Source organism: Phalaenopsis equestris, unplaced genomic scaffold, assembly GCF_001263595.1.
Source record: "Phalaenopsis equestris unplaced genomic scaffold, ASM126359v1 Scaffold000192, whole genome shotgun sequence".
NCBI lineage: Eukaryota > Viridiplantae > Streptophyta > Magnoliopsida > Asparagales > Orchidaceae > Phalaenopsis > Phalaenopsis equestris.
In genome coordinates this window covers 279,110-292,799 of record NW_018164634.1, presented here as the reverse complement: position 1 = coordinate 292,799, position 13,690 = coordinate 279,110, and the positions used below count along the sequence as shown (strand labels likewise).

Here is a 13,690-nt window from a genome sequence, read left to right as displayed (position 1 = left end):
CTTTTAGTGCTTGGAATAAGAGCGACATGGTCAAGATGAGAATAATGCTAAATAGAAGCTTGTTCCCTTTAAGGATGTAAGAGATCAAAATAAATATTAGGTATCACAAAGTAAATCATTAAGGGCTTGAATAGATTGGATGGAAGAGCGAAAACCAAAGAAAAATTTGGTACCCCATTTAAAATTGCGCAATACGAGGCACACTTTTAGGCTTGTTTCAATGATTTTTACAAAAAAAATGTAATGCGTTTATGCCTCATTGTCCCAGGGCGAGCTTATGTCTCATCCGGGCTATAAAGTGAGCCTCAACTTTAAAAGCACTTCAAAATTTTGAGGCTATCCTTAAATATTTTAAACAAAATAAAAAAATAATATCAATATATTTCATCTATTAATCTTCACTTCTCATACACTAAGTAATAATAATTAAATAAAAAAAATGGATTTATAAAGATTTATGCAGTTATAATTCTAACTATCAATATAGTTATTATTTTAATTAATATTTTTATTTAGAATAATGGAAGGTAATTGAAATTAAAGATAAGGAGGAATGTGAGAATATGAATATAATTGAGAATAAGATATAAGATTAGCAATTTGTTATATTGATGATTCTAATGAAAACCTATTGGGTAATGAGAGTAAATGGGTTTTTAAACTTAAAAATTCAAATATTGATGTCTTATTATATTCAGAACTTAAATAGACGACAATATGAGCGAGAGAAAAATACTTATGTTGAACTTATTATAATTATTACATTTTTGATATTATAATTTTTTATTTTGATATCTTAGCTTATTTTGATAGTGTAATGTTTTTATAACACATCTAATTTCAGGATTTGATATTAGGATGTTAACACGTTACTTCTTAATTTACGCAATTTACTAATATATATTTTATTATATTACTTTTTAATGTGATAATATGTTAAATTATTAATATTTTTTTCTTACTTTACACTTTATGATTTATACAATATTTGTTAATGCACGCTATTTTTTAAATTTGTGGCTTAGCCTCGCCTCATGGATAAAAAATGACTAAGTACCCAATTACATAATTTTAAAAATTGACGGAGTAATGAAGAGCTTTTTTATTTTTATAAAGTGGTAGGATCAGTGGTAATGGGTCATCATTGCAGATGTTTATTTCACTCGCCTTTCAAGATGTTGTAGTGGCTTGAATAGATCTGTCATCATGTTGCGAAGAGACGATGTGAGAGTTAAGAGTATTTATCTTCGAAATTTTATTGTCTTGGAAGCGTGTGAAAAGAGTATAGTTCAACAGTTCTTTTGCAGTTACTTTGTTTTTAGGTTTTTCCTTTTTGTTTTGGAGATATTTATAAATGATAAAAATTTTTGTAAATTGTAGACTTGGGATGATAACAATAAGTTTATATAGAGTATATGTTTTAAACTAATGAACTCTATAATCTCATGATGCGAATGGAATGCAAAGTGAAGAGATAAGTCAAAGTCAATGACTACTGAAGCATAGTCTAGTCTGCAATCTTTGATGTAGATAAGGGATTTAAGAATAGTACTTGATGTGGCTTGCTATGAGTTATTGGATCCTATATGGGATCTTACTAGAGCTGCTCTTCTCCTTTCCATCGTGTAAGGCATGGTTGGAGCTTGCATACATGGTGCGACATGGTGCGACATGGGGGTGCATGGGAGACAATGTCCGATGTGTAGGAGCATCTGTCTAGCAGGAAGCTCTCAGTTACATGGACATGTATATATATTGAATGCCAAAGCTCTCGGCTTTCAGAAGATTCAAAACTTGCTTGGGCTTATGAATGGTTTTGTAGACTTTCTAATCTATCCTAGATATGCAACAAGTTCACGGGTTTTCTCTACTGAAATTGTGCTGGAGAGGTGAGCCTTACCTATGGCTAGTTGATGAAGATCATGCCACCAACCAAGCCTTGAGTCTCTTATTCCTCTTCCTAAGAGCTGCAACTACCATTCTCCTCAAGCCCCAATATCGGCGTCGAATAGCCATCCCCCCTCCATTTTGACGAAGGAGATGATGTATATAAGGCTGTTTTGGGTTATGCTGCACGGCTGAGTAGGATTTAAGGATCTGGTGGTAACTGGTAAGTATGCTCGTCCATGCATGAGCTTTGATTAGGCTAATTTGGCATTTCATAGTTTTGATCTAAGGTTTGATTTTTTATTAATGGTTCGATCATGGATTGAAACTTTTGAAAAAGTGGCTTGACTAGGTCTATTTGTTTGATTAGGTTTTAGGATCAGGATGAATTGTTTTTTTTATTAGATGTTTTAATTGTTTTAAATTATTAGAATGTGATTATATCCATACAAAATACGGATTTGACCAAATTTGATTTAACTCTCTTGTTATAGAAAAAATTGCTATTCATTATATCGATGCTTTTTAAGTGGGAAATACAGAAGTTGTACAAAATTTTGTTGGCTTTCTAATTATATTAAAACTGAAAGATTTCGACAGGAAAGAGGAAGTTTTGTTCCCAATAATGAAGTGAAAGTAGAATATTTTAACTTGAATATTTGTTCTTCGATTCCCATAAAAATTATGATTATCATAGTGAAATTGGCCAAAGTAAAAAAAGATTGAAGTTGTATAATTTTTTTTTGGCAGCTTTTCAATGATATCAAAATCAAATGATTTCCATTTGCAACAATAAGTTATGCTAAAAAAACTGAAGCAAAATCAGAATTTTTGATTTCAAATTTGAATTTTGTTCTTAGATTCTCATGAAAAATGCAATTTATCCCGTTGAAATCAGTATCAAGGTTGCAGAGTATTTTATTTATTTTTTCAGTTATACAAAATTAACTTGATTTAGATTAGAGATGAAGAAGTTCTGCTTAAAAGTGAGGTTTTGTTGATTTTGGGCAAATTATAATTTAATTTAATTGTGATTGTTGCGGCAAATATTGAAGTAAATTAAATACTTCATGGAATGATGAGTGTGATAAAACTTGCTAAAACTCGAGAGGCAATAAAAACATGATATTATAAGGTTAGTGGAACCTACATGTCTTGTAGCTAACTGGAGAGTAATGGATGGACTAATCTTAGGATTCTCTTAACTAATTGCGATCTCCTGAAGGAGTACTATGCTAAGCAATTTCTTAGGGTGCATGTAAATCGAGATGACTCAAGGTTTACCTAGTTTGTGTGTTAGAGTGTCGGAGATAGGCTAATCGAATTAGAAGTCTAATTAGGGGAACAGGCTGTAGAGTCTAACCTAATATATGTGTTAAAGGTTACTAAGTTGATTAAATAGAGAGTCTGTGTGCCCTGATTAGGTTATTGACTTGATCAGATGTAGGCTTGGGTCATAAACAGATATGCATGACTCATGGTAAGAGGCCCTATATATGGGAAGATATATAAATCAGTCAGCGATGAATGCCCAAAGCTTAGGGTACATTGAGCCAAGGGAGACTAGAATACAACTCTAGTATATTTGCTGGAGATTGAGTGAACTATAGAATTTGGAGTAATCCAAAGATAGCAGGCGGAGTTAATACCAATACCAATCTAATGACCATAGATCCTAGGAAGTACCTACTAAGCGATAACACAATAAAAGTACTTGCCTACTAGGTCTACGAGTGTGCAAGACATCTTCTAGACAAACTTAGAAAAAATAGGTAGTGTATGGAGGATCTAACTGTTAGAAGTACACTAAGAAATTGTGCCAACATCTCAGAAACTTGATTGTGCAAGCAAGCGAAGGTTCGAGGCTATTAAGCATCCATATGACGACCACTAGCTAGAGGCCTGCCATTCAGTATTCCTGATGGTTTTAGTTGGTCCGAGTGCTTGATAGTCCAGATGGTGAAGTTTTTTTGAGAGAACCCATGTTAAACTAGAAAGCCCATGTTGCCCTTTGTTTATGGACTCATTCTTCATCAATTTGCATTCTTCCACGCCCTTTGGATGCGAGAGAAAAGAGATGAAATACGAAATTTGTTTATTGTTGTGCTGTTTAGTATGAAATAAAGCTCTCACACGAGGAGAAAAAAGCTGCTATACCTGCATATTATGCTTTGGTTGTGAGTACATGGAGTACTATTGTACTTTTCATTTTATGTTTCCAGGCTGAATTAAAATTGCGGCACGGTAGGTTTTTGAAAAATAAAGAAGCTGAAAGTAGTATTAAATGAATCTTAATGCAGCTAACTTTTCTTTGTTAAATCTCGGAAAGGAACTGAATAATTGGAACATGCTAGGACTTCTACAAAATCCTTCCGCACCAACCATCCAAGCTTGAGTACACTCTATAATCGAAGCGGACAATTGATATTCTATGTTCATTGCTATGATCCTTGTTGAATCCATGCATATTATCATCAAAAATCTGATTGTGAAATACATTAGACATTTGGCTTTTATTGTAAGATTCTTTAATCATAAAAACAGATTTATATAAAACAAGAAAAAGAAAGTTAGTGTTTGAAAAACTGAACTTGTATAAATTGAAGTTCTGCTTGAACACTTTCATTTTTAGTACAAAATCAGATGACAAAATAAGTCCACCAATTTCATGAATACTTTGAAAATAGATTCCCTAGTTTACGGATATTGTGAAGATGATCTGTGCAAGCTTTGCTTATCAAAATAGAAGTTAGTAGAATGCGACAGATATAAAACTCCATTTTTTCTATATGAAAACTGTTCGGATCCTTGATGCAGCAAAATGCATGATTCCTTTCATGTTGCACATATTCTTTTTTCACTGTCCTCTTGTTTTCTTTTTCTCAGGCAAATGATGCACAGCTAAGTACAATGGTTGCTGAACAAGTAAGTTCTAAGTTTTTTCTCTCTACGAATTTTCTTCTCTCATAAATGCTTTTACGGCTTTTCCCATGACAAGAAAATTCTATTAATGGTCCCAGTTGTCGTTTCCTCATATTTATTGAGATCTGTATTCACAGTAAAATGTTTGATATACCATCACCTTTTTAACAGGTTGAACAAGCTCGTGCTGGCATCGATGCTCTTGCTTTATCCCAGAAGACGATAAATCAGCTACGAGAAAACTTTTCGGCCATTGATAAGTATGATTTCAGTGGATCTTTATTTGGCTTTCAACGCACTAATTCTATCAAAAAGATTCTGTTTTGCAATTTCTCAAATTCTAGGCTGTCTGCTTATTGTTTGAATCTGGGCCAAAATTTTCCAGGAATGCCAAACACTTATTGAAAACCATGATAAGATAAAACTACTTAGCAATGCAAGGAACAACTTGAATACCACCCTAAAGGTTAGTTCATGTTTGCTAGTTTTACCCTTGTAAATCCACATTCATGATTCATTTTCCTGCTGCTTAGCATGCTAATATATATATTATATACACCTGATATATGCAATAAGTTAAGTATGGTGAATTTTTATCCAGTGATATTGTGATGATTACTTCTAGGATGTGGGAGGAATGATGTCAATTTCTGTTGAAGCTGCTGCTGCTCGTGATTCCCTGCATGATGACAGAGAGCTTATTCACACATTCGAGGTATACATCTTTTATTTCAATGTATTATGATAAACTGTGGAATCAACTTACACGCCCATTCTTAATTTTTTAAGAGTTGTCTTTTATGTTTGTGTATAAAAAATTTCAATAAATATGGTTTTGTTTCTTGTATGCTGGATTAGAGGCTAACAGCACTTGATGGTAAGAGACGCTTTGCATTAGCAGCAGCAGGATCACACAAGGAAGAGGTTGGCAGGCTAAGGTCAGAATATTTAATCACCATAGGTTACTTCTTATTGAAATTCACTCTTTGACACACACTGGAAAAATAATGTTTATCATGATTAATTGCCAAAAGTTCTGTATGTGCTATAGCTTACTAGTTTTCTTGGCTTAAAAATATTGATCAACGCTGTAATATTTTCAACGGGAACAGTGAATAACAAGGTGCAGAAATATCTTAAATTTGCTAACAAATTTGTGCTTCCTCTCATAGTGGTCAAATGATGGATTCAATGGCAGTGCATGTTTTAAGCTTGGAGGCTTCCGGTTTTGTCTAATTATTTTGACTGCAAATTTGTTGATAAAAAATCCCGATGGATTCTCTTTGAACTCTTTGTTCGCTTTTGAGATATTGTTTAAAGATGCTATACGTTTTGACAATTTTATTATTTTCTACAGAGAATACTTTGAAGATGTTGACCAAACATGGGAGACCTTTGAGAAGACACTATGGGGGCATATTTCAAACTTCTATAAGCTTGGAAAGGAGAGGTAACGTGAACATACTGATTTCTATTGTAGTTAAGTTCATACACTGTTTTGTTGGTTTCTGTCGCTTTTATCTCAAATAATTGGAATATTTTACACCTGATACCCTATGAACTTAGGTTTGTCTGTTCAAGTCAATTTTATTAAAGTTTGTATGTTGGTTTTCCTTGGAATTTTTTGTTTGGAATTTGGATGCCTTTTAATGTAAGGGCTTGGTTTGGGGTTTGAAGGCTTAAGTATAGCTTAACCAATTGATGCTTGTTTCAAGTCTTTTGTTAGTGATAAGCTACGTTAAGGTGAGGTGGTAAGCCGCTTTAAGCTGATGTGAGATGATTGGTTGAGGTTTTATTTATTGGCCAATGATATCCCCTCTATATTGAGGCCTAAGATTTTTGGAGAGCCCTAATAAGCTAAAGGGGAGAAATGTCTCTTTTGTATAATTTCTCTTCTTTTCATTTTGTGCTCATGCACAAAGCTGGGAGTCAAAATAAGGTGGCCGATGCTCTGAGCCGTTGACATGTATTGTTCATGTAGTTAATTAGTAGTGGAGTTTGAAATGTTGGAGGATGCATATGTCACTAATGAGAATTTTTAGGAGAGTTGAGTTCGTTGTTAGGAAAAATCGTGTGAGCTGTTCCACATATAAGATTGTTATTTGTTCTACTAGAATATACTATGCATTTCGAGGATTTCAATCATAGAAAGTAATTTGTAGAAGTGCCATATTGGAGTGATCGCATGAAATTTTGTCATGGATAATGCTCTTTTCTTATTGAAAGAGAATTTTTTACTTGCCCAAATTTGTACGAGATTTTGGGAGGCATATCCAATTGTGCAGAGTTTGTGGCTTAGCCAAGATTCGAGGGCATAATATAGGTATATATATTTCTTTTCTCGTTCAGTAGTCACCTTGGGCAGATGTAATAATGGATTTCGTTATGAGTGGACCCAACAAAGTAATAATTCAATAATAGTAGTATATTGTTTCTCCATTGTGTCACATTTTGCATATCACCATAGGTCAATGAACACTTTACACATTGTTGATTTATTCTTCAAGGAGGTAGTTCACTTTCATGGTGTAATCAAAACTATCACTTAAGACAGAGATATTAAATTTCTAAGGATATGAAATTTCTAAGTCACTTTTAGAGGACCTTGTGGGGTAAGATGTATACAAAGCTTCAGTTCAGTTTAGTAACACACTCACATATAGATGAATAGATGGTGTGGGGGTAAATTAGTAGCTGCAAATTTCCCAACATCTATCCTTACATTGTTATCAGTTGTAAGCTATGATTCATTTTTGTAAGTAACTAAGTTTAGTAATTATTCATTAAAATGATTACATGAACTTGCAATTTCAGAGAACTTATGTTAACAAAAGAAAAGCAAAATACAATAAATCAATATATTTTAAAATATTGCAAGTACTATCTGTAAATATGCAGGGAAGCAAATCGACGTCCAAACACATGCCAAGTCCAAAATGTCAAAATCATCAAGGAAATTGTTATGTTTAAGTTTGAATATAGTAAATGGGGATTTTTTTTTAGTTAGTACCATTCTAGAAAACTTAAGTTGGAACTTTTTATCCACCAAATTGATAGAGTTCTTATAGGATGTCAAGACTTCACTGAGTTTGAAGCGTTCAATACAGTCTTGTCATAAAATTTTGATAGACTTGTAATAAGAGGGCAACTTTTTAAAATCGACTTCAATAGTTACTTAAAAGTACCAATACAATTCTCTTGAACAATTGAAATATGTATCTAAAGAAAACACAGGCCATATGATTGTGAGAGAGCTTAGTGGTAGTAGCATCCTATTTTATTAGTTTGCCAAAAATTGTACCCAAAGAATACAATGTTTACTGAACAATGTAATGGACCGACGCTAGGGAAATAGAACTCAAATAAGGGATCGGGAGCTTCTCTTAAGTATTTACATATATTGACCACTTTAGACTATTAACATGAACATTGAGAAAAGAAGTCAAGAATAATTCGCTTCCATAGATAATTTGACAAGCAAATGATGTTGATGTAGAAGTGCAATAGAGTATCTACCGCACAGACGAAAATCAATCTTGATGGTATGAATAATCTCCAAGCTTGACTTGCCAGACGAAAATCAATCTTGATGGTATGAATAATCTCCAAGCTTGACTTGCCAAACGTAAATTTAACAACTAAAATGTAGGAGAATGTGACAACAACAGAACAATAACGTCAAGAACAATAATAACAACAACATCAAGCCTTTATCCCACTAAGTGAGGTTGGTTACATGAATTCTTTTTCTCCATTGTGTCATATTGAGTGTCATTATTTTCATTTAATTCTAATAAATTAATATCAATTTTTATACAATATGTCCTAGTCTTTTTAGGTCTACCTCTGCTTTTCTTAACATAAGTCTAATCTAAAACATCTACTCTCCTAACCAGATCATTAGATGGTCGGCGTTTAATGTGACCAAACCATCTAAGTCAACTCTCTCTAATCTTGTTTGACACTGGATCTACACGAACTCTATCACAGATTGATTCGTTTCGCATTTTGTCTCCAAGTGTAAAGCCACTCATTCACCTGAACATCTCATCTCAACAACACTTAACTTTGTTTTGTACTTCTCTTCTAAAGGCCAATATTTTGCGCCATAAAACATTGCAGGTCTCACCACCATTTTATAAAACTCTCTTCCTTGTCTAAGCGGTACTTTTCTATCACACAATAGATTTGATGCATTCCTCCACTTTAGCCAACCAACCTGAATTCTACTAATAACATTTCATCTATATCACCATCACTTTGACAATAAACCCGAGATATCTAATATGTTCACATCTTTTAATGATTTGATCACTTATAGTTACAACTTTATCACTAGAGAGACTACATTATGTTCCATGTATTCAATTTTAGATCTACTCAAACAAAGACTTTTAGACTCCAATTTAGACCTCTATAATTCAAGTTTTTCGTGAACTCTTTCTCTAATCTTATCCATAATAAGAATATCATTAGCAAAAAGTATACATCATGGTACATCATCCTACAAATGTCCAGTAAGAGAATCCATGACTATAGCAAAAATACATGGGCTTAAAGTCGATCCCTTATGTAATCTAATTGAAAAAGAAAAATAATTGGTCAATTCTCCTTTTGTTCGAACACAAGTAATAGCTCTAGAGTACATATCTTTAATGACTTGAGTATAACTCATATCAACATCTTTCTTTTCTAGAAATTTTTAAAGAATTTATCTTGGAACCTTATCATAAGCTTTTTCTAATTCAATAAAAATCATATTTAGATCCTTCTTGCTCACTCTATAATTCTCTATCAAATCTATCAATAATTTATAGCTTTCATAATAGACTTGCTCGACATAAATCCGAACTGATTATGAGAAATCTTTGTATCACGTCTTAACCTATGTTCAATTACTCTCTCCCATAATTTTAAAGTATGACTCATGAATTTAATTCCTCTATAATTTGCACGCTTTTGTGCACCCCCTTTATTCTTAAAAATGGTAACCAAAGCACTTTTCCTCTGCTTCTCGGACATCTTTTTAGTTTTTAAAATAATATTAAAAAGTTTAGTAAGCCAAGAAATTCTCAAATCTTCTAGATATTTCCACACTTCAAGTGGGATATCATAAGATTCTACTATTTTTTCACCATTGATTTTGTTTAAAGCCTCAACTTCTTTTTACTAATGTGACGATAAAAATAAAATGTTTTCTTATTATTAACGATATTAAGGTTACTACAACCGATCATATTTTCAGAAACTTCATTAAAGAGTTTATCAAAATAGCTCACCCACCTATGTTGAATATCTTCCTCTAAGAAAATTATTTTTTGATTTTTGTCTTCAATATAATTTGCTTGAATTATATTTTTACTTTTCTTTTTGTTTGTTTGTCTAGTTTATGCATATATTTTTTCACTTTCTTTAGTATCTAATATATTATAAAGATCACTAAAAGAAGAATTCTTATCATCACAAATTATTCTCTTAGACTCCCTGTGGGTCACCTTATACTTTTTCCAGTTCTTTAAGCTTTTACATTTAAACCAATTTTCATAACATTTTTTATATTTTATCTTTTCCTGCATATTATTATCCCATCACCAATTATTTTTATTAATAAATTTTTTTTTATTCTTTAAGTATATCTTTTGACATTTATTTAATAGGGCTTGTTATTTTATGTCACATAGAATTAGTTTTCTCATAACCATCTCAACTTTTGAAATATTGCAGTTTACTCATAAAATAATTTTGTGTCTTTTAGGTTTTTGCATTCATCTTACAATGTCATCTTAAAATCCAGAACTAATGATTGATGTTGAGTACTTAAATTTTCACTTGGAATGACCATACAATCTTTACATTTTTGACGATATTTTTTTCTTATAAGTAATGATATATTCATCTATTTTCTTATTCTTAAATAAAATCTTAACAATAATAAAATCATAAGCTAAAGTAAAATCTAATATGATTTTATTTAATTCGTTAATCATTTCAGAACCGTAGTCACCATGAATATTTATAAAATTTTCTACCACTGTACGAACATGTCCATTTATATCACCTCAAATAAATATTCTTTCTTCAAATGGTTTCATTTGTATTAATTCTTCGAGGTCATTCCAGAAATTTCTTTTGAACCTATATCTTAACCTACTTTAGGACCATAAATATCCATAAAATTAAAAATTTTAGTATCAACAACAATCAACAACAATCTTTTTTAGTATCAACAACAATCTTTAGGGCTATAATTCTATCTCTAATTCTATTAATTTTTTCAGCATTATTTTTTGAACTTTTATTTTTAATTACAGCTACAACATTTCTAGTGCGATTCCTAACTGAATACCAAAATCAGTGGAAATGAGTGGCATATCATGATAATAGTGGTTGACTTGATGGGTGGTTGAATTACTAGGAACTCTTTCCACTAACATCTATGATGGAAAAGTGTGAGCGAATACTTGTGAGAATGAACACAAAAAAAATGAAGAGATTCTATATGAAGGAGTAGAAAGACCAACTATGAGATCATTGACTGACATTAGGATGAAGAGAAAGGGGAAAGGGAAAAGGATGAAGCACGTGATGGAACCTCAATATCATTGTGACGAAGTACCAAAAAAGGTGGCGAAGAAACTTTAAAAAGCAAGATAGATGACAAATTCTATAGTGGAAGGTGGATGTTGGTCGTCATCGAACTTATCAATTACTTATGGCAAGCAAGGACAATTTGGCAGGAGCAAATGTTGACTTGCAGCAACGTTAGATAACCTCAAGTTTGACGAGGAACCAATACAACTGTCACTGAAGAAGGGATCATGAACACTAACTAGTAATGTTCGTTAGGGTGAAGGGCTTCCCTATTGGCATCAAGCTCGAAATTGTGAGTGGTCTGCTAGCGTGAATCAGTAGCACGCTTGTTAGGAGAGGAAATGAATGTTTTAGAGTATGCTCATGATTGTGGTCGAACATCGAGAAGAAGATGAGTCATTTTGTGAGAGAATCAACGGGCTATGTAGCATCGCTAGGTTAGTTCAATATATAAGACCTTTGAATGGAAATCAAATTTGATAAAAGTCATGATGCATAAAATCAAATTTAGAGAAATCTAGGGATAGGAGAATTAAACTTCTTCTTGGATAAAAGGATGGGGAGTTTTCCTTCTCAACTCATTCTCCCTTGCCTTAACCATTGAACCTCCTACAATTTGCTTGTTCAAAAGCTTTTTGATTTATTTAAAATTTAAAAAATATCCTACTATTATATAAATAAATATTTTCTTATTTGTTCGGTTTTTTGTGAGGTTTATCTAAAAAGATAGGAGATGTTGCTTAGGACTTGCCTTGCAATACTTGGATGAAAGGTGAAAAACCTTCCCACCTATTCACTCCCTTTCTTTCTTTCTTTAGCTCACCTCATCTCCTTAATTTCTAGTCTATTGCATACCCTCATACCCTCATCCCTTCCCATTCTATTTCTCAATGTCATCCACAATCTGCCAATTCTAAAGTTGTTTGACTACCTTCTCTCACTTACCCTATCTTTCTCTAGCAGAAGTGTTTCTTAATTCACTTGAACCTTTCTCATGTGTATCATTTGTGCTAACTTCTTAATGAATATTGGATTGTTACAAAATTCATTCTTTTTCAATAGGCCACCTAAGAACATAGATGTTCTTGACATAGCATTTCCATCCAAATCTTATGTAAGTTAACTATCAAATTACATAGTTGCTATCGCTTTCTTGGAGGTAACCCCTTATGGTTATGGTATTTTTTTCGTGACATAACATCTCCGTCCAAATCTTATGTAAGTTAACTTCATAATTGTATTGCTTAAGGGTAGTTTTTTTTTTAAATTGCTTAAGGGTAGTTTTTTATTAAAATTGCTTAAGGGTAGCTTCTTTTCTAAAATGTAAGTCCTCTAATTGTATCATGGAAAATTAATAATCTAATAAGATCATCAAATATTTAGGCAAGGTATGCGAAGACCTTTTTAGATATGCTCAGATTGTTAAAGAAACAACACTTGCAAAGAACTACCAACTCAAATAATACAGGTAATTGTAATAATTGAGTTCTCACTATGCTATATAAATACAAAGAGACACATTAATATTACATTGATTGGTCACAATTGTATTATGCAAAATTCATTTACAAAATTGAAGAATGACAACTAAAATGTGAAGCACATTAAAAATCATCTAAAGGTGACAAAACAGATGGCCTTGAGAGAGATCATAGGGCGGGAAAAGCTACGACCTAATGCTTGTAGTAGGTGAATTAACGAGAAACCAAGCAACATTCACATAATTTCTCTAAAGTTGCTAACATAAAGAGGAAGGGCATTGAGAGATCCTTGAAACTTTATAACGTGGGGCTTTTCGCATAGACTCCGGACACACGGGATGCAGAGCTTCCCGCACTGACGTGGGGCGAGATTTCCCCCTACTGAATTGGACCAATCCAATTGAGGGCCGATCCAGCGTAAACCCAGGCCAAGCGTCTTGGGGCGGGATTTTGGCGGGGCGGGACTGCCGCCCACCCCTCTTCTTCTTCCTTTGCTGCTTCTCTTTCATGTAGGAGCTATTTATTTGTTGTTTTCAGAGTTTAAGGTTAGTTTTTGATGTTGTATGTTGCTTTCAGATTCTTTTGTGGAGCTGTTCTTCCAATCTTAGGACTGTATCCGAGGATGTGACGGTGTGTCGGTCAACTTTTTGAAGGTTTGAAAAATAATTTTGAAATTTAATTTAATATAAGAAGTATATAATTTGGGTTTTGAAAGTAGCGTGTTTTAGTTTTTGAAAAATGAGATCAAATGAATCTTATTCGTCCAATAGTTTGCATAATCGTGTCCGATACCGTGAATAGTACACATT

The 13,690-nt window shown here is 32.8% G+C and overlaps 1 protein-coding gene across 3 annotated transcripts in view; it reads left to right on the top strand.

The window, feature by feature from the left end:
- The window catches only part of LOC110022478 (exocyst complex component SEC6), a 119,954-nt gene that overhangs the window by 6,082 nt on the left and 100,182 nt on the right, over positions 1 to 13,690 (top strand). The window contains exons 2-7 of one of the 3 annotated variants that reach the window (XM_020721435.1): positions 4,774 to 4,812; positions 4,981 to 5,066; positions 5,182 to 5,275; positions 5,435 to 5,524; positions 5,668 to 5,747; positions 6,167 to 6,259. In XM_020721435.1, coding sequence (XP_020577094.1) covers positions 4,774 to 4,812; positions 4,981 to 5,066; positions 5,182 to 5,275; positions 5,435 to 5,524; positions 5,668 to 5,747; positions 6,167 to 6,259 — 482 coding nt within the window. Of the gene's footprint in view, positions 1 to 4,773; positions 4,813 to 4,980; positions 5,067 to 5,181; positions 5,276 to 5,410; positions 5,525 to 5,667; positions 5,748 to 6,166; positions 6,260 to 13,690 lie in introns of those variants that run through there. The other 2 variants (XM_020721434.1, XM_020721433.1) reach the window with 2 other exon arrangements.